Source organism: Perognathus longimembris, chromosome 16, assembly GCF_023159225.1.
Source record: "Perognathus longimembris pacificus isolate PPM17 chromosome 16, ASM2315922v1, whole genome shotgun sequence".
Taxonomy (NCBI): Eukaryota; Metazoa; Chordata; class Mammalia; order Rodentia; family Heteromyidae; genus Perognathus; species Perognathus longimembris.
In genome coordinates, this window is record NC_063176.1 from 57,271,703 (window position 1) to 57,293,435 (window position 21,733).

At 45.3% G+C, this 21,733-nt stretch overlaps 1 protein-coding gene across 10 annotated transcripts in view; it reads right to left on the minus strand.

The window, feature by feature from the left end:
• Positions 1–941: 941 nt before the first annotated feature.
• Grk4 (G protein-coupled receptor kinase 4) overlaps positions 942–21,733 on the minus strand; it is a 42,022-nt gene continuing 21,230 nt past the window's right edge. For 2 of the 10 annotated variants that reach the window (XM_048364012.1, XM_048364011.1), the window contains 10 exons: positions 20,915–21,055; positions 17,844–18,034; positions 14,734–14,811; positions 12,402–12,439; positions 10,507–10,596; positions 9,127–9,335; positions 6,036–6,173; positions 2,923–3,060; positions 2,050–2,187; positions 943–1,364 (listed from right to left, as the gene is read on the minus strand). In XM_048364012.1, coding sequence (XP_048219969.1) covers positions 1,308–1,364; positions 2,050–2,187; positions 2,923–3,060; positions 6,036–6,173; positions 9,127–9,335; positions 10,507–10,596; positions 12,402–12,439; positions 14,734–14,811; positions 17,844–18,034; positions 20,915–21,055 — 1,218 coding nt within the window. In that variant the 3' untranslated portion in view covers positions 943–1,307. Of the gene's footprint in view, positions 1,365–2,048; positions 2,188–2,922; positions 3,092–6,035; positions 6,174–9,126; positions 9,336–10,506; positions 10,597–12,401; positions 12,440–14,733; positions 14,812–17,843; positions 18,035–20,914; positions 21,056–21,733 lie in introns of those variants that run through there. The other 8 variants (XM_048364009.1, XM_048364017.1, XM_048364008.1 and 5 more) reach the window with 7 other exon arrangements.

Genomic DNA, 21,733 nt, shown 5'->3' on the forward strand with positions numbered 1-21,733 from the left:
CCAATCCTTCACTGGGGGCTCACCCAAACACAGCACCCCCTCCACTGCTGGGGTCATCTGAGATGAATGTTAACAATGTGGTGAACACACCACCAGTAAAAGTGCCACGGACAGCCACATTCTTTGAGAGGGCAGGTCAAATGCTTGGGAAAAACGTAAAGGCAGCCACATAGACATGGGCAGTGGGCAGATGGACACCACTGCCATCTAGAGACCAGCATGGATGACCAACAGCTTCATTCTCGGGGGTGGGGTGAGGTGGGGGACAACCGACCTCTGCTGGGGACAGCTGCGCCTTTAAGAGGGGACAGCTGGATTTAGCCCATCCCCCCTCCTTCTGCCTTCAACCAGAAGAGAAGCCTCTGCCCCTGGGGGCGAGCATGTGTGTAGTGGCGGGGACCCCAGAAACCCAGTCCTTGGGGGGCTGTGGTCTCCGTCCATAGAGGAAGTTCCGTGACATCACCAGATGGACAGTCCTTTAAGCCAATTGTTAAAATCTAGTAGTCCCTCTCCTGCGCCCGCCTTTGGGGGTATAAATTGTTGGCTCCTCCCTTTATTAAACCAGAATGCCCCGAGGCTTTCTCCGGGACACCCACGCGTCCGTGTCTTTCTTGGGCTGGCGGGCATGGGGTCTCGCGACCACACGCAAACTGAGGCTACTTGGGGTCCCTGCTCCCGTGATTAATCCCTACTGGCCAGGGGGACATGAGAGAGCGAGAAAGGATCCCACACGGAAGAGGCAGAGAAGCCCAGGACCCCCCCCCCCCACGTGGATGGGGAGGGGTAGAGCGAAGCCCAGCAGACCTCCTCTCTTCCTGAGGGCGGGGGGGGGGGGGGACAACCGACCTCCTCTCTTCCTGGGGGGGGGGGGAGGACAACCCACCTCCTCTCCTGGAGAAAAGGAGAACAATCCCCCTCCTCTCTTCCTGGGGGGTGGGGGGGGAGACAAGCCCCCTCCTCTCCTGGGCCATATCTTGTTCAGAGTATGGCAGGGCAATCCTGGGGCAAGGCGCAGGGCGCCACTAGACTGGCACTGCCGCATCTATCTCCAAGCCTACTCCTCCTCCGTGGGCACTCACGGAGCTCAAGCATCTCACACAAAGCATTCACTCCTGAGGGCTTATTTTTCTTCTTCTTTAATCCATTTCAGTGAAAAGAAAGTGCTGGCATTGATGTAGAAAAATCTGTGACGGTATGGTGTAATCTGTGTCCACGGGTGTTTATCACAGGTCATGAACAGGAGGAAACTCTGAGTGTGTGCTTCTTCTTGGTGCCAGGGTCTGAATCTTCGGTCTGCACCAGAACAGTCAGCGTCCTGTCTGCTGCCCTTCCCCTTCGTTCCCAGGGCCAGCACTCAGGCAGCCCTGTAACACATGGGGCAACGGCAGGCCTTAGGCAAGTTTCCAATGCAAGCAGACTTTGTTCTCTTTGAGTACAGGCAGCCCTCAGTATCCACGGGTGCTTTATGTACAGACTCAACCAACTCCAAATAAATAAACAAATAAATAACTGGTCAGGTGCTGGTGGCTCACGCCTGTGATCCTAACTACTCAGGAAGCTGAGATAAAAGGATCACAGTTCAAAGCCAGCCCAGGCATAAAAAGCTATGAGACTCTTATCTCCACTAAACTACTGAGAAACTACTGCAGCCTTCAGCAAAAAAGCTCAAGGATAGTGCCCAGGCCCTGAGTTCAAGCCCTACTACCAACAAAACTAAATAAAACAAAAAAACCCAACACCATAGCTGGGCGCTGTTGGCTCACCCATGTAATCCTTGTTGTTACTTCAGGAGGCTGAGATCTGAAGATTGAGGTTCAAAGCCAGCCTGGACAAAAAAGTCTGAGACTCTGATCACCACCAAAAAGTCACAAATGGAGCTGTGACTCAAGTGGCAGAGTGACAGCGCTGAGCACAAAACCTCAGGGACATCCAAGATACAGGCCTTATGACTACTAGACAAGTATTTTACTAACTGTATGCCCAGCTCAACACACTGTGTGTGTGTTTGTATAAAAAGATTTATATCCCCCCCACAAAAAAAGCTTTTACCGCTCTTCTGAAGAGTTCATAGAAGAACCTCTGCTTTGATTTGGAACATGGGGAGTGGATCTTCTCTTTGTAATCTGATGCCAGATTTTCATCACTGAATTTTTCATTGATGTCCTGGAAACATCCAGATTCAATCATCTGCATGAATAGCAGAGGTGAGAGCAGCAGAGAGACCAGGTGAGTACAGTGAGCTCCTAGGGCCTCGGCTCCCCGCACCTGTGCTCACTCCGGGGCCCTCAGAGCGCCAGGGACTTCATGGCTTCTCCTTTCCTGGATCCCTATGTTCCCTGCTGCTTGACCTGCCAACGTAACGTGGCCCTTTTGTTCTCCTTTCTCTAAGCGTGCCCCCAAAGCAGTTAATACCGTCAGAGTGACAGCTACCAGCCAGCCCTACTTAGTAAACGTGTTTCTTTTTTTTTTTTTTTTTGGCCAGTCCTGGGCCTTGGACTCAGGGCCTGAACACTGTCCCTGGCTCCTTCCCGCTCAAGGCTAGTACTCTGCCACTTGAGCCACAGCGCCGCTTCTGGCCGTTTTCTGTATATGTGGTGCTGGGGAATCGAACCTAGGGCCTCGTGTATCCGAGGCAGGCACTCTTGCCACTAGGCTATATCCCCAGCCCCAGTAAACGTGTTTCTAAGGGGCAGGCAAACCCTCTCGACCCAGGGCGGGCGCCCTCTCTTCCTTTCCTATTACTGGACAGAACAGCTGCCATGCTTCTGGATAACTGTTGCTAGGGCTTTGGCTTGCCCATGGGTCTCGGCCCATGTTCAAAAGGTGTCCCCAATTTGCTTCGTAAATGCTCGCACACACCGGACACACTTGCAAGGTTGTTGAAACTAGCGTAAAAACCTGCTCTGCTGGGAAGAGCAGTACCTCATTCTGCCAGGGGATGGAGACACACCCAGTAGCAAATTGAGCGTAGAACCTTTCATCTGTGGTATCCAGGTAGACTCCTTTCACCATGGAGAACCGCCCAATATCCAAGACATCCTTACAGTAAACGGCCTGGGGCTGAGCACCAAGAACAAAAAGAGGCATCAACCTATGGAGATAACTAGAATGCTTAGTTCCCACTATGATGAAGAGTGAAATGCATTTAATAAAGTCCACTGCTGTTCTCTCCATTAACTGCCAAGTCCCTCTTCTGAAACGTTTTATTCACACAGAATCCTGACACAGCAGTTCCTGGGTGTGCATTCTGGCTCTCCCTGTTTCTTGCCCCCTTCCCCACGTGCACACATGCGCGCGCACACACACACACACACGCAAACACGCACTCTTTCTCTCTCTCTCTCTCTCACACACACACACACACACACACACACACTCTTTTGAGGGCCTCTTCTCTTCTGTTTTGGAAAGTGGATTACAAAGACCATAACTGAAGAAGGCAATAGGATGCCTTTATTAAATAAAAGACACAGCGTAGTACTAGAGGATTGTGCAGACAGAGTCCATTGGCTGTGGGATCATTAGTGGTAACTCTCACTCCCGCTTCTGGCCTTGGATATCCTCTTCCCATAGCACCTGGTCACTAATTGCAACTGGCAGCAGACTTCCCGTGTCCCCTCCCAGGTTCTTCAAGCCGTCTCAGTGCCCTGCTCAATCAGCTGTGCTCCAGTAGTCCCTCCTGGGGCACCTGAGCCCAGGTCAGCCTGCAGCTCCACCCTGGCACTGCTGTCATCAGAAGCAAGGGGTCAGGCACCTCTGAGTCAGAGTACCTCTGACTGGACACTTCTGATGCAGAGAACAATGCTCCAAAGCTATGGGCCCGCACCTCCTCAGCACAAGGCGCCTTGGAGGTCCGGGAAACACTTTGCTTTAGGCCAGAACTCGCATAGACCACTGTGAGGATCAAAGCAGGAGTGTTCTTTTTGCCACTGGTCAGCAGTGCACTTAGAGCACTGTTATCCTTACTTCACTCAGCCCCACAGGGTGAGCAATGGAAGGGTATGGCAAGCCTCTTCTTAGGGCACGGTCTACAGGAAGCCTGGTGTTTGAGGGCAGACCAGCAATTCAGATCTCACAGTTTTCCATACCAACAGTCTTTGTGTTTGTGTATGCATGTCTAATGGAATCAGGTCCAGTCTCATGCCATTTCTTGATAAAGAATGGTATTTGGCTTTTAGGTCTTACTTAACTGAATCTCCTCTTTTAATCTGGGTCCCCTGCCCCCGTGGCCAAACTGTAGATTTCCACCCCTTGCTCCTGAACGGTCCTGACCTGGTCATTTCCCAATACATCCCTTAAAAATCCCCTCAGCCTTTAAGAGGCTCTCTCTCTACTTCAGTGGAGAGTCACTCTCCTGGTTTGTCCCAAATAAACCTGCTCTGGCCATTAAATTCATCTCGATTCTCTTTCTTCCATCCCTTCTGCCGGAGCAGTTTTCCTAACTGTGCCAATAATGGAGCTTAAACTCAAGGCCTTGCACTCAATGCCTTGTACTCTGGGCTGGCTTTTTTCTTTCTTTGTTGGAAACTCAGGGCTTGGGCACTGTCCCTGAGCAATTTTGCTCAAGGCTAGCACTCTACCACTTTGTGCCACAGAGCCACTTCCAGTTTTCTGATGGTTAACTGGAGATAAGTCTCACAGATTTTCTTGCCCAGGCTGGCTTCAAACCTCGATCCTCAGACCTCAGCCTCCTGAGTAGCTAAAATTGCAGGTGTTACCCACTGGCGCCAGGTACACACCAACAGTTTTAATTCCACAAGTAAAACTTCCAGCTGTATTATCATTACTTTTCTGAACTGGTCCCTCATGGGCTCTTTAGCTTAAATGGAGAACACAGAACACAGACTGGTCTGTGTTTTGGGGGCGTCCTTTGGCCTATTTCTATTCCCAGACCAGACAGCCTCAGTGAGGTCACTGTCAGGCACGCCTTCCTAATTCCCATTCTATCGAACTGTCTCTCCAGGTGGCCTCCATACCTAGAACTGTGTGCCTGGCAAGTCGTAGAAATTTCCTAAATATGTCATGAAGGAATTTATTCCAAGGAAGCAGTTACTAGTATAATATATAATACTAATATAAAACAAACATGGCAACTTCTGAACAAATCCTATAACTAAAAATATTTTTTGTAGTTGTGGGGTTTGAACTCAGGGCATGGATACAGTCCCTGAGCTGTTTATGGGCACTGTCCCTGAGCTCTTTATGCTCAGGGGTAGCCTACTATCACTTTGAGCCACAGCACCACTTAATGACTTTCTTAACTGAGCTGGCTTTGAAACTCGATCCTCAGATCTCAGCCTCCTGAGTAGCTAGGATTATAGAGGCGAGCCACCAGCACCCAGCTACTAAAAAATATTTTAATAACACATATAAGCTCTTGCTAAAACTTAAAAATCATAGTATATTATCTTAACCCTACAAACACCGTCAAATTACTTCACCTTCACCTCTCTTAAGAGTGTGGAGTCCATACTATTTGCATTCATTTCTTCTTGTATCAGTAGGAGTTCATTTACAATATACTAGCTTGCCAGCAGGCATTGAAAAGTGCCAGGCCCTGTGCTGAGCACTCTGGAAACCTGACCTATTTGTTGACGGCATACTCACAAGGAGGCAAAGCGACAGCACCAGGGTCCTCGGTGTGGTGCCTGGCTAGGGTCCCAGGGTCTTGTGGAAAGTGGAGTGGGAATGTGCATTGCAAACTAATGCAGCAGGTGCGCACTCCATGGAAGGAGGGCACAGAGATGGAGGAAATGCCAATACTAAGATCAGAGCAGAGACACTGGCGAGTGGCAGGCTTGAAGAACATGCACAGGAGGCCTGAAGTGGCACTGAGCTTTATGAGGGCGGCGGGAGAGGCAGTGCCCCAGGCCTGCGAGCACGCATGAAGGCACGCCATGGTCTGCAGGTGCTGGGAGGTAAACGGGTGGGAGCAAGACGCAGAAAGCTTACTCAACCGTACCGGGTGACTCTGAATCTGCCTTAACAAACCAAGAATGCATCTGGGACCCCAGTGGAGTGCGCAGGGTACTTACGTCGGGGCAGAACGGAGGGTCTAGCATGTGTGCTTGCAGCCTGCTGAAGTTAATGTGCTTGAACACGGGGTGCTGCTTTACTCCAGCAGCTCCGTCACCCTTACAGCCCAGCCGCTCGCTGGGCTTTTTGGTGAGTAACTGCACAAGAGGTGGTTAAGAGGATTAACTTAGGTTCCTAGGATAAAAATGAAAATCCCAGGGGCTGGGGAATATGGCCTAGTGGCAGGAGTGCTCGCCTCCCATACATGAAGCCCTAGGTTCGATTCCCCAGCACCACGTATACAGAAAACGGCCAGAAGGGGCGCTGTGGCTCAAGTGGCAGAGTGCTAGCCTTGAGCAAAAAGAAGCCAGGGACGGTGCTCAGGCCCTGAGTTCAAGGCCCAGGACTGGCAAAAAAAAAAAAAAAGAAAGAAAGAAAGAAAGAAAATCCCAAATTATAGTAACTCCTTCAACACCAAAGGGCCAGGAGCAACAGGGATGACATCTAAAGAAGTACAGTCACGCCTGGCACTGGTGGCTCACACTTCTAATCCTACCTACTCCGGAGACTGAGATCTGAGGATCACAGTTCAAAGCCAGCCTGGGCAGAAAAGTCCAGGAGACTCTCATCTCCAATTAGCCACCAGAAAACTGGAAGTGGCGCTGTGGCTCAAGTGATAGACCACTTGTCTTGAGCTGAGGAATTCAGTGCCCAGACCCAGAGTTCAAGCCCAATGACCAACCAAAAAAAAAAAAAGTAGTCATTACAACGTCCAAGTATCAATCAAACTAGATGTGTTCCAATTACACTAACTGGAAATAGGCTGCTTCCCAAAAGGTGAGCCCCGAGGTTAGCCTTTAAACTATCAATAAGTAAGAGTTTGCCTACATTAATCCTTAGTGTTTGCCTCACATACATGAAGCCCTGGGTTACATTTCTCAGCACCACATAAACATAAAAAGTTGGAAGTAGCTCTGTGGCTCAAAGTGGTAGAGCGCTAGCCTTGAGCTAAAGAGCTCAGAGACAGTGCCCAGGCCCCGAGTTCAAGTCCCATGCAAAACAAAATAAATGAAGTACATCACCTTCATTACAGAATTTTCACAACAAAATCCCTTTGTACAATTAATGTACATAATAAAACTTTTAAATTACATAAAATTAGGGGATTTTTAAAAGAAAATAAAAATCTTCAGAACCTCAGAGATACCACTGTAAAACTGTGTTACATTTGGGATCCACTTTTACTCTTTTTAGTAGGTTACTAAGCTTTTGAGGCAAAAATTTAGCAAACCTCAGTCTAGAAACTTATAGAAAATATAGTATGGATTTATATTTAGAATAGTAAAATTAGTATATATTTAAAGTAGTATATACTTAAGAGTAATAGAAAATGTTCTTTCCCAAGTATTTCTTACAATTATTACAAATAAGCCTTTCTTTACAATTACCATTAATCAAAAAAGATTAGGCTATGGGGTATGTAGATTTATGTCTGTGGCCCCAGTTACTCAGGAAGCTGAGGTGGAAGATGACTTTGAGTCCAGGGGTTCAATGAGTCTGGACTGAGCAATATAGAAGGACACAATCTTTCTCCTCCCCCACCCTTCTTGTGCCAGTACTGGGGTTTGAACCCAGGGTCTCCTATTCTTAATTTTATCCACCCAAGGCTGGTACTCTACCACTAGAGCCCTATCCTTATTTCTGGCATTTTGTTCATTAGCTGGAGATTAAGAAATTAAGAATTTCCCAGGCTGGCTTTCACTCTCAAACTCCAGAGCTTAGTTTCCTGAGTAGCTAAAATTACAGGGACGAGCCTTCAGTGCCCAAGACTCTGTCTCTTATATTAAAAAAAAAAAAAAGTTAGGCTATACTCACAAACAGCATATTAAAAAAATGTGTTAGGAAATATCAAGTGGCTGAAAAGAAAGGAGACAGAGACCTCGGCAGATCAGACTTGTTCAGTGCTGAAGTAACACCAAGCAGAGCCAGGGACATCAGGGTGTGGAGAGCAGGGCTGGGGGTCAGGGGTAGTTTAAGTACAGTTCAGTGAGGGAGCTGTTGGGTTGTGGAATCAGGCAGCTGCAGCACAAAGTCCCACCTGACCTGGGGCAATGTGCACTTCCAGATAGGGCAAGGTGTGAGGTTTAGCTCCAGGATGGGGATCAATGAGAATGGGCAGGAGTGGGGGGGAGCAGGCAGGGGGATGGGAGTGTGGGGAGGGAGATGGTTATCAGTGGAGGCAACATTGGGCTATGAGGGCAAGGCAGACTCCCACCAATGTGTAATTCTAAATACAACCTAGAGCAGGGGTTGAGAAAAGAGAGCCCAAAGATGTCATGTCTGCTACTTACTTTAGTAAGGTTTTTTTTGGTGGTATTAGGGCTTGAACTCAAGGCCTCACCTTTGTTAGGCCAGTGCTCTACCACTTGAGCCACACCCCCAGTCATTTTTGCTTAAATTATGCTTCCAATTAGGACCTCAGATTTTTGCCTAGATTGGATTAGACCACTATCCTCCTATTTATACCTCCCACACTGTTGGGGTGAGAGCTGCAAACCACCATATCCAGTTTAAGTGGTTGAGATTAGGGTCTAACTTTTTCCCCAGCCTGGCCTTGCACTCCCATCATCCCAATCTCTGCCTCCCACATAGCTGCGGTTACAGGTGTGCGCCACAATGCCACACTGTAAAGTGTGCTCCTGCGCATGGCTGCTGGGCCCATGGCACTGGTTGTGGTGGGAGATGGTGAGCAACGGCATTCCTCTATCCTGCCCGACAGAAGTCTGTGGGTCCCTGTCCTTGGCTGACGCCAGCACTCACAGCTTCCTGGATATAAATCAAGGCCACAAAGCCCAGAAGGCATTCTGACTCCACTTTATATAGGACCTTTCACTTCTGCTGTCTCACCTAAGATGCAAGCCCCTGGGCAAGGGTGTCAGGAAGGGGAGCTGTAGCTGAGCCTGGATCCTTGCGGTTGGCCCACAGGCTTACCAAGCTGGGAAGTGGGTAGTTGGACGTACAAAGGACTGCCTTCCTGTTTTTGTTTCTTTCACTCAGAACTAGCATGAGTCAGAAGTTTAGTTTCTGAACTTGTTACAGACCACAACCCACCATCCTGCAGATGGATTTGGCATCTTCTGAAAATTTCCCGGAGTACTCCTCGGTATCTTTCTTCACTCTTTCATCAATCTCCTCTCGTTTGACTTTCTCTTTGAATTTTTTGAATGGAGAATGTCCCTGAATCATTTCATATATCAGACAGCCAAGTCCCCACCAATCAGGACTAAATGCATATGCTTCATTATTGATAACTTCTGGAGCTATGTAACAAATACAGAGAAATTTAATTAATTAAATATTGTTTTTAAAATGTCCTTTTAATTCCAAATAATTCATTATATATTTAATGCGTGTTACACAAAGACCTGAAAAATATGTTAAGTGAAAGAAAGCACACAAAGCACCAATCACCATCATTCTGTTTTAGGAAGATGGAATCCATGAACCCAGAGAGAGTGGATGTAATTGGTGGTTTCCAGGCCTGATGGAGAAGAGGAAAAGGGAGTGACTGCTAATGGAGGTGAAGTTTCTTTTGTGAGGTGATAAAGACATCCTGAAATTAGGAAGTAGTGATGGTAGTAATAGTTGCACAACTCTGTAAATATATGGACATCCACTGAAACATATACTCAATTGTTGGATTTTATGATATGTGGAAGATACTTCAATGAAGTGACCTACTCAGGAGGCTGAGACCTGAGGATCACCACTCCAAGTCAGCCTGGGCAGGAAAATCTGTGAGACTCTTACCTCTAATTAACCATCAAAAAGCCAGAAATAGAGCTGTGGTAGAGTGCTAGCCTTGAGCACAAAAGCTCAGGGACAGCATCCAGGCCCAGAGTTTAAGCCTGAGGACTAGCACAAAAAATAAAAATAAATAAAATGTCTATGTGTGTTTACTAGAAGAACTGGACTGCAACAGAGTAAGCAGTGTGGGAAAATGGGAGGGCTGACTCCTAAGGGTGCTGCTCCTCAGTGGCTGTGAGTGTGTTATCGGCTGTTCCCCAGTCAGTGAAAACCTCTGAAACCACTGAGGCTCCTCTCTCTGAGGAGAGTGGGCATGGGTGTTTCTGCAGGTTCTGGAAGCCCAGCAGCTCCTTCAGAGGCCAAAGATCTTTGGGATAAGCAGAAAAGGATGATTTCTCAGGAAGTCTGTACATATACACACATAGCCTCGGGCAGCACGAGGTGATCCCAGACCTTGTCCTGACTGTACACACATAGCCATGAACCTCAGGACTTTGGTGGGCCCCACTACTCATCTGAAAACGATGGCTGAAGAGTAGCAACTCTTGCAATTTCTAAACCATGAAAGTATCTACTGTATTAGGACAGAGCTCCAGACCCTTCATGTGGTAATTTCTCTGTGTTCCAAGGCACTAGGGCATCTGGACGAAAAGACAAGGAGCACCAAGGGGGATTTTCACACACCCATATAGCCGATGGTTCCAACTCTTCCTCGAACTGTCTCTCCTTCAGGGACTTCCCGGGCTAGACCAAGATCTGAAATCCGAATGTGTCCTAGGTATGTTCAAACATAATACACAGTTGACTCAGACAAGTAATACCATTTTAATAACAATAGAGACTGTAGAAAAAACAAAAGCCATGCATGAGGGCTGGGGATGCAGCTCTGTGGTAGAGAGCTTATCTAGCAAGACAAAGCACTGCATCCAATCCCTCATACAAGGGAGGGAGGGAGGGAGGGAGGGTGGGAGGGAGGGAGGTCATGGACCAAAAAACAGCATTTTGTACTCTAAAACCCTTAAATACAATATTTACTTTTTGCACATTTGATAAAAATTCTGTACAGTAATTCAGTTTCATTAACAACAGGAAGTTAAATGTGTGCCGGAGGGAGTTCTCTAACCACAGACAACTACTCTGTTTAGTTGTGTGTGTGTGTGTGTATGTGTGTGTGTTAGTGGGATCTGAACTCAGGGCCTCTAGGATGATAAGCTGATGCTGGTGTTTTACTACCCTTTCTTTAAGGCCGATTCAACTCTGCCTCTGGTCAACACTGCTGTGCAGCACACCACAAATGACAGGCTAAGAGCCTACGATGTCCATAAAATGAGATTTCCAGCACCTTTCTTCATGCATAAAAACAAACAGCACTAGGAATGAATACACATGGAGGCCACACGTTTACATTGTTTGTCCCATGTTTGCTTTCCCTTCTGGACTCCTCAGATGCCTGGTTCTTATGGTCTTCTGCTCTCTCCCTCGCTTATCTGATCCCCTTCCTTCACTTTTTTGGTGGTACCAGGGGTTGAACTCAGGGCTTCACAATTGCTCAAGTCACACCTCCAACACTTTTGCCCTGGTTGTTTTTGAGACAGGGTCTTGTGTTCTGTCCGGGTCAGTATGGACTTCCCATTTATACTTCCTGCCATAGCTGTGATGACAGGCATGTACAACTGAGCCCAGTTATTGGTGGAGACAGGATTCTCACAAATGCTTTGGCCTGGGCTGGCCTAGAGCCACAATCCTCTCAATCTCATCCTCCAAAACAGGTCGGGCCAGGCACAGGTGGTTCACACCTGTAATCCTAGCTATTCAGGAACCTGAGAACTGAGGACTGCAGTTTAAAGCCAGCCCAGGCAGAAAAGTCCATGAGACTCTTATCTCCAATGAACCACCATAAAACCAGAAGTGGAGCTGTGTATCAAAGTGGAACAGTGTAGCCTTGAGCACAAAAGCTCAGGAATAGTGCCTAAGCCTTGAGTTCAAGCCCCGTGACTGACAAACAAACAAACAAAAAATAAAAAACCATGTCAGATTATAGGTCTTGGCCCCAGTGCCTTGCCCTGTAACAGGCTTTGTCCCTCTCAAAACTGCTTATTTGGTTCTGTGGGAATCAGCAGGCATTCTGGGGGTGGAGACCCCCCTGCATTCCGGGCACGCCAAGGTCAGGGTGGCCTCTGTGCGGGCCTCCACAGGCCCTCCTCTACCCACTCTCACGGGCCCTGACACAGCCACCTGCACCCTGCTCTGAGACACAGGACAGGATCAAGGGCAGCTTGCCAATATCTAAGTGGCCCCAAACCAGAAAGCTAAGAAATAAAGCAACATGTGAGTCAACAGTAAGAAACAGGACGACAAATGTCTTTGAGTTTACATCAGAAACTTAATAATTAACAAAAAATATGACCATTTCTCCTTCTTATCTAAATCCAGGAGAATGGCAATGCCATCCATGTTTTTTTTTGAAGGAGCACATATCAAGGAGTTCCTTTTTGCTATTGTTTCCATTCTGCATTAACTGGCGAAGTATTTTTCTATGTCCAAGTCTATATTCAGGCACAAAAGGCTTGCTTACTTACCATGATCATCCAGGAGGATATTCTCAGGTTTTAAGTCTCTACAAAGAAAGGAACAACAAAAAGCTCACAAGAGGACTATGGGGACTAACATTTTCAATGTTAGTTCTGAGGTCTAGAATCACTCATATATTAGTGTGGTTAGGAACCATCTAGTTCTCTTCCTAAGACAAGAGGCCCTTGCTCTTGTATTTTTTGGGGATTCCTGACCAAAGACTCTAAGAGAACATGATAGAAAATACTATCTTTTATCTCAGAAGATACACATAGAGGAGAATGACCAGACAAGCTCAAACAGAAAGAAACTAACCAATTCCCAACTACCTGTTTATTTAAAGGATATAATCTAGAGTAGTCTATTAAGTAATTACTAGAGCCAGGCACCAGGCTCCAGTGGCTCACACCTATAATCCTAGCAACTCAGGAGGCTGAGATCTGAGGATCCAAGTTGGAAGCCAGCCTAGCAGGAAAATCTGTGAGACTCTTATCTCCAATTAACCACTCAAAAACTGAAAATGGCACTGTGGCTCAAAGTGGCAGGCTGCTAGCCTTGAGCAAAAGAGCTCAGGGACAGTGTCCAGTCCCTGAGTTCAAGCCCCATGACTGACAAAAAATAAAAAACAAAAAAATGAAGTATTCAGTGGGTTTTTAATTTCTAATTATCCTCAAAATAATGAGATAATTAAGGCAGGCTAAAATTGAATTTCCCTTTTTGATTTACTCATTTACTTTAGGCACATGCTTTCACTTTAAAAACGATATTGTCCAATCTATTATTTTTTAACAATTTTATAAATTTTATAAAATGGACTTCATGTAAATTCACAAGTTTTTTTTTTTTTTTTTTTTTTTGCCAGTCCTGGGCCTTGGACTCAGGGCCTGAGCACTGTCCCTGGCTTCTTCCCGCTCAAGGCTAGCACTCTGCCACTTGAGCCACAGCGCCGCTTCTGGCCGTTTTCCGTATATGTGGTGCTGGGGAATCGAACCTAGGGCCTCGTGTATCCGAGGCAGGCACTCTTGCCGCTAGGCTATATCCCCAGCCCCAGAAGTTTTTTTTAATTCCTTCCCATTACGTTTGAATTTAGGTATCACTTGAGTCTAATTAAATGTACTACACATATTCCAGATACTTCCATGTTTGATATCAGCCAACTATGCACAGAGACTCTGTGTGTGACTACCATAGTGTCACACACAGAAAATGATCATTATGTGGTATACTGGGGAAAATTCAGGGGATTCTGAGGACATCTTACATGGGCTTTGGTGACAATAATCATCATGGTTTCTTTTCTTTTCTTTTCTTTTTTTTTTTTTTTTTTTGCCAGTCCTGGGGCTTGGACTCAGGGCCTGAGCACTGTCCCTGGCTTCTTTTTGCTCAAGGCTAGCACTCTGCCACTTGAGCCACAGCGCCACTTCTGGACATTTTCTGTATATGTGGTGCTGGGGAATCGAACCCAGGACCTCATGTATATGAGGCAGGCACTCTTGCCACTAGGCCATATCCCCAACCCCTTATTTTCTTCTTGTTCTTTTTAATTTTTATTTTTTGGACTTAAACTCAGATCCTGAGCACTATTCCTGAACTTTTGTGATCAAGGTTACTACTCTGTCACTTGAGCCACAGCTCCACTTCCAGCTTTTTGCTGGTTAATTGGAAATAAGCTTTCCTGCTTGGGTTGTCTTGAAACCATGATCTTCAGATCTCAGCCTCTAGAATAGCTAGGATTATAGGTATAAGCCACTGACACACAGCTTCCTTCTTCCCCTCTCCCTTCCTTTCTTCCTTTTCTCCCCCCACCTTCTTTCTTTTTAGATCCGAGACTGGAACTCGAACTTGGTACTTAATGCTTTCACTCACTGGCTAGCGCTCTAACAAATGAGCCACAACTCCAATTGTTTTCTTTATAAGTATAATCATAAGAAAAGTACCAAGTGAAAAGAAAGATATTATTCAATTTATATAAAACACCCAAATACAATGTTTTTTTTAAATTAAAATCCAAAAAGATGGAGTGCTCTAGGAATAAGTCTATGACTTTTAACTTTCTAACCTTTTCTCCAAATATATAACAGACTCAAAATGGCGCAGTTTAGGGCCTAGCTTAAGCCCTTGACATAAGAAGGCCCAAGCTTGCTCCTTCTAGCTGCTCTTTTCCAAAACACTTGGGTTCTGGTAAGCTGCTTTGCTGGCTATCTCCATGACATTCACAAGACCATTTCTGTCCTGGAAGAGTCACCCTGCTGCTGGGCCTCATCGAAAGCAGGCCTTCTAAGAAGAAATCTCAGCCAATCTATTCTGTGCAATCAACTGCCCACCATGAGTAGGACTCACCTCCACAGACTCCTGGACAGTGAGTGCCCCAGGAGAACTTCTGCAGCAGGCTGCACTGCGAGGCTGTGCTGGCAGTTCCTGGGGGGAGGGGCAAGGGCAAGGGGGTCTCCAAGGCTTTCAATCCTGACTGCTAAAAAGTGCTTAAAGCCCTGCTGTGTGCCTGACACAGAGTGCTTCCTTTTTCTGACCTTCAGATTGCTGGGAAATTAAAATGTGTTTAACTGCACTGTCTCTCTACAAAAAGGAAGTTCATCTCTCTAGTTTATAAAAATGGCTTAGGAATTCCAGCATTTACAAGAGAGGTAGAGGACCTGTTTTCCTAAAACAAAATAATGCTAGCTGCACTAAAATAATTCTAACTATTAAGTTTAATTTGATTACATTTTAACTTGATTTTCTTTATTAAATTTTAAGATGGAAACAAGAGTATTTTAAAGTGTTTTATTGTGTGTGTGTGTGTGTGTGTGTGTGTGTGTGTGTGTGTGTGTGCTGGTACTGGGCTTTAACTCAGGGTCTTGCACTTGCTTAGCTTTTTTTCTCAAGGCTAGTGCTCAACCACTTGAACCACCTCCAGTTCCAGAATTTTGCTGGTTAATTGGAGATAAGAGTCTCATGAACTTTTCTGCCTGTACTGGCTTCAGACCACTATCCTTAGATCACAGCCTCTTGAATAGCTAGGATTACAGGAAGGAGCCACCAGCTAAAAAATTACTTTTTTGAAAAAAAAATTCTCTATTCCTGGGGCTTTAACTCAGGGCCTGGGCACTGTCTCCGATCCTCTCTGTGCTCAAGGCTAGCAATGATCTATCACTTGAGCCACATCCCTACGTTTCTGGCTTTTTTCTGAATAGTTTATTGGAGATAAGAGTCGCATGGACTTTCCTGCTGGGGCTGGACTCCAGCCCGATCCTCAGACCTTAGCCTCCTGAGTAGCTAAGATTATAGGTGTGAGCCCCCAGCGCTGGCTTAAAAGAATACTTTTAAAGACATTTAGTTTTGTTATTTCCTTGGGACACAGTGACTATCCTTTTTGGAACTATGTAAATATCTCAGAATCTTGAAAACATTTTCTCAGGCTTTATTGTTTATTATTTTGGTGATTTGAACTCAGGGCCTCAATTTGCTAGGCAGGTGCTCTTACCACTTTAACCACCCCTTCAGTCCAGCAATACCTCTATTTGATTAACTTAATTAAAAACTTCTTCAACAAGAGTATTTTTTCCAGATTACAGGGAAACTAAGGGCACACCTCAACAAATAAGCTGGGCATAGTTGTCTGTAGTTTCAGCTATGGGACGAGCATAGGTAGGAGGGTCTATTGGCCAAGATAATAACCTAAAGCAAAAAGGCTAGAGAAATAATAGTTTTGCCAAGCAAGTGCAAGGCCCATCAACAAAACAAAACAAAACAAAAAGCGTAAGTCCTAGCCATATGTATACACACACACACATATATCTCAACATCATATTATACAAAATTAACCTATGTTCAGATGAAAATCAGAACATTTGTTGCTTCTGACTTTGAGAGAGAAGGTAACTTCTTGTTAGTGGTGGCATTCTATATATTGATGAGTTTTAGGTTTAATATACAGTTTCAAAACTTGGGCCTGAGCTGGAGGCCCATGGCTCGTGCCTATAATCCTAGATACTCAGGAGACTGGGATATGAGGATCACAGTTTTGAGCTAGCCTAGGCAGGGAAGTCTGTGAGACTCTTATCTCCAATTGACCACCAAGGGGCCAGAAGTGGAGCTGCGGTTCTGAGACAGGATAGATTGGGGAAAGTGAGCGTGATAAACAGCAGCCAGGAATTGAAAAGCTCAGCTTAAAGCAAATACAGTACAGGAGACTGATATTCACTCATCAACTTCCGTTAAGATTAAGGGATCAAAGTCACTTTAGGGGAAAATGAGGTATGTTGAATGGCAGTCAGGAATTTAGAAACAGTATGTTAAGAAACAAAGAATCACGATCTTTGTTTTAAGCCTTGCATTCCTTCATAAGTTACAGTATTAACGAAAATATTAAGTAGTAGTTAACATAACACAAAGTAATTAAGAAGTATTCTGACACATTAAAACACACAATGAATTGGCAAACGGATAGGTGGATAGATATGTGACAAAACAAGAATAATCAAGTGTTAGTAATGTAATCAAAGTGGTAGAGAATGTTTATTACATAATTCCTCAAAGTCTCCTTTTCAAAGGAGAGTAAATACATGAGGCCATCTTGTGGAAGAATTTGGTATTACTGATTGGCTCAAAAATGGCAAGTCCAACACAACAGGGTTTTTATATGCTTAGATACTACTTACTATTTTTCACATGCTCTCCTGTTTGCTTTTGTTGTTATTTTGTGCCATCCCTAAGGCCTGAACTCAGGACCTAGGCACTGTCTCTGAGCATTTGTGCTCAAGGCTAATACTCTACTACTCTGAGCCACAGCACCATTTCTGACTTTTTGGTAGCTACTTGAATGGGAGTCTCGTGGACTTTCCCGCCCAGGCTGGCTTCCAACCAGGATCCTCACAGCCCAGCCTCGTCAGTCACTATGATCACAGGAGTGCACCGACACCCAGCTCTCCTGACTCTCTCTGCTGTGTCCAACTTGAAAGAGGGCAAGGGGGCTTAAACTCAGAGCCTCAAGTTCTACATCAGTTTTCTTAATCAAGGCTGGTCCTCTACTACTTGAGCCGTTCCTCCACTTTCCTGACCTTTTTGGCTGGAAAGCCTTTTTCCTTTTCACTGGCTAAATTTCTACTTTCCCCACAACACATATTAGCAAATACTTTCTGCAGTGGGCAGATTTATTTATTTTAAACCTTGTAAACTGAAAGATAAAACAGAAGCTATTGTATAGATACATACAGAACAATAAATAAAAACAATTTCTTCAACATCTTAACTAATAAAAATGTATAATAAAAAATAAAAGGGAACTATAAAGAAAAAGCAAGGCACACCCCTGTATACTTTCATCAGTGTGAGGGATTATCCCCGAAAACTGCCATCCAGGGGCCCCTGCTTGCCCATGCCAAGCCCCTAGCACTCAGTGTGAACCAGGAAACCCCAGGATCAGAGGCACCGGCAGGTCACACCATTCTTACCTATACACAATTCTTTCCCTCTGTAAATCTTCTAAGCCGCAGCACAGTTCAGCAGCATAGAAAATAGCTCTCTGCTCCTCCAAACCAGGGCTACCCAGATTGTAAATGTGAAACTTCAAATCACCTCCATTCATAATGGTTAGCACCAAACACAAGGCATCTTTGGTTTCAAAAGCATACGCTAAACTAACCTAAAAACAACAGTATCATAGAAAGACAAAATGAAAATGCTGCTCGTTCATTTGTTGGTGTCTTACTGTATTTGCTAATGATATTCAAATATATTTCAATATAAACAGAAAACGCAAACAGCACGCGATTCAGAGCACCTCCTTCATTTTCCTTTTTCCTTGGTGCTAGGGCTGAACCCAGAGCCTCAGGCATGCGTAGATGCTACCACTCAGCTCTGCCTCTGTCCTAGTCTCTCTCACTGCATGGGAAGCGTTTTTAATATCCCCACATGGGAATATGTGTGCTACAGGTTTTTTTTTAAGAGGTTCACTTTTTTAGCTTGTTTGCAGCTTCTCATCATGAATGGGCACTGGATAGTATCAAAACCCTGTCTTGAAGTTATTGAAAAGACCTTTATTCTGGTACTGTGGTATTAACTTATTTTTATCCTTGGAATAAATCCAACCCGATCCTCAAGTATTAGATAATGAGAGGACAGTCAGTGTTTAATAGAGGGGAGAATGTTGAGAGCAGAGCTGCCCAAGACCCCTGTGGTCATTAGCTTGCACTTAACAGACCACAGAGTTAAAACTGCAATTGACAATGCTCTCCCACTTTCCCCCTCTTGTGAAGATTATTCAATATTCATTCAAGGCATATTAAAATAGTATTTAGGACCTTGTTTTGTGCTGGTCCTGGGGTTTGAACTCAGGGCCTGAGTACTGTCCTTGCACTTTTTCTGCTCAAGGCTAACACCCTAACACTTAAGCCACAGCGCCATTTCTGGGTTTTGCTGGGGTTTTGGTAGTTTGTTGGAGATAAGAGTCTCTCCAACTTTTCTTGCCTGATCATCAGCTCTCTGCCTCCTGCGTAGTTAGGATTATAGGTGTGAGCCACTTCTTGCACCTGACTTAGGACCTTTTTATTTTTTTGCTAGTCCTGGAGCTTGAACTCAGGGCCTATGGCCTGGGCACTGTCCCTGATCTTCTTTTGTTCAACACTAACACTCTACCACTTGGGCCACAGTGCCACTTCCAGCTTTTCTGTTTATGTGGAGTCATGCATTCAAGGCAAGCACTCTATCACTAAGCCACATTCCCAGTCCAGGCTTAAGACCTTCTTATGCCAGCTTTGCTCTAGGCATCAGAACATAGCAGGTAATGGGACCCTGAAAAGCTCTGCTCTGCTCTCCTAACCTGGTAGAGGTAACCTGGGAAGGTGACAGACAATAAATATAAGTGAATACCTCAAAGAAAACCTCAGTGATAATACAGAGTAGGAGGTACAAAAGGGTCCTGAGGCAGTAACATTCATTTAAGGACAGGAATAGGCCATGGTTATGCTTCAGGTAGATGGTACAACCAGAGAGTTGGGACAAGGCAGGGTGGTAAGAGGCTTCAGAGCCAGGCCACTCAGTGCCCAAGGGGCTGGAACTGTCAACCTTCACTGTGTCCGAGGCCTCTGGAGAGCTTGGGCTGGAAAGGGCAGCAGTCGTTGAGCTTGCACACAGACTATCTGTACTGCCTGGGGGAGAACAGGACGGGAAGCCTGAGCCTAGGCTGAGGCAGAGCCCAGGAGGGAAGGCCTGCTGCAGGGCTAGGGTGGCAGTGGAGTGAGCATGACTGAGCCACAGGGAGCCACCACTGAGCCTCTGTAATCGGGGCTGAGACAGTCACAGATGAAGCATGCTTAGGTTCCTTGGAAGAGGCCTGAAATATAGAACGCAAATTATTTAAAGTAAAATAAATGGTAACTCCTTACATCCCTTTTATAAAGCCAGATCTGAGATATCTATGTTTTAAGATGACTCCAAAACAAGTCCATTTTATGGACAATTTTCATGTAGCTGCACATGAGATTGGCGCGCTAACTGCAGCTACCATATTCAGATGCTACACGTGAAAATGTGCAGCACATTTCCTCCCAACCATGGAGCAGCTGACCTTAATGCTGGGAAATCAATGACTGCATGGTCTAACACTATCATTTTATAAATTAGTATTCACATTCTCTAACTAGCCTTCGTACTGTAGTATATACTATCGGAAATAGGCATCTAGGCAGGGGAGAAACTAGGTTTGGAGAAGAGAACCACACCACACAGTGTATAGCTTAAAGCCTGGGCTTACTCCTTAGACTTGTTTGCCCACATGGAATCCTTATCTAGAAGGTTAAAATGGAGGAACTAGCCAGGTGCTGGTGGCTTACACTGGCTACTCAGGAGGCTTAGATGTGAAGATCATGGTTCCAAGCCAGCCCAGGCAGGAAAGTCCATGAGACTCTTATCTCCATGTAACCACCAGAAAACCAGAAGTGACCAGTAGCCCATGTAGTAGAGCACTAGCCTTGAACAAAAGAGCTCAGGGACAGTGCCCAGGCCATGAGTTCAAGCCCCATGACTGACCAAAAGAAAAAAAAAAGAGGAACTATACAATTGAACTATGCTAGTAAATGTGCCAGCTGTCAGAAAAGGCAAAAAGATGGGGAAAAATGATGTCAGAGAGGAAGCCCACACGAGGAAGCCTGGAGAAAGAAGTTTCAAGCTCATCAAAGATAACGTGTTTGTGGTGATTGGAAGATGGCAGAACACTGGGATAAGCTCGGCAAACATCAAGGTAATTAAAGGACTACGACAATCCTCTAAAGCTGGAAGGTGTGAAGAATAACTGACAGAAAGGGATGGTGGGCAGTAACAGATCTACAACAAATCACAACTTAGAAGTAGGATGAGCAGTGCTGCGTGTATACAAGATCCAAATTAGGCAGAAGACTGCTACTAAAAATAAAGACGCAGAGCAAAGCCCCCCATAAACTCACTGAGCAGTGAGTGAGTTTATAGCAGGTCTACTGACAGAAGTGCTGCTGATTCAGTGACACATGGGGAGGGTAAAAATACTTACTACAAATCTACTGTGCACTTTTTCTAGTATAATTTTTTCATTCAGAGCCATAGCTTCCCCTTTCCTCCTCTTTATTCTTTTCTTTTCAAGCTTTTTGCAGGCATACATTTTTCCTGTAGCTCGCACTTGACAGGCACAAACCTAAGAAAAAAACATGTACACATGACATTCTAGTGTGTTTGTTATTGTTTTTTTTTAATTGAGGGGCTTGAACTCAGGGCTGGGGTGCTGTCCCTGAGCTTCTTTGTGCTCAAGGATAGCACTCTACCACTTGAGCCAAAGCACCATTTCTAGCTTTTTTGAGTTTATTGGAGATAGGAGTCTCATGGACTTTCCTGCCCAGGCTGGCTTTGAACAGCAATTCTCAGATCTCAGCCTCCTGAGTAGCTAGGGTTACAGGTTCTGAGCTACTGACATCCGGCTCACTCAAAGCTGACATTCTTAGGTTCCACAAATAAAAGCCCAGTGACAACGTCTGGTGAGCCAAGGCCATGTCAGTGGGGATGCCTTGAGATTTGAGCTGGCTCTTCATTTCTGACTCCAACCTTCTTGTTGACAAGAGGAGACTGAGAATAGAAGTTAACAAAGTTGTAGTTTATAAACTCTAAGGATTGTTCATGTGTGACCATGGTACATGTCTATTTTAGTTTATGAGAAAAATTAAAATTAAAAACCCATATTCTCCTAAAATATAGCTGTTTCAAAATTTGTTTTGATTTTCCTATTAACTAGTGGTACATTTCTCTCTCTCTCTCTCTCTCTCTCTCTCAGTGGTACTACGGTTTGAGGGCCCCATGCTTACTAGGCAGATGCTCAACT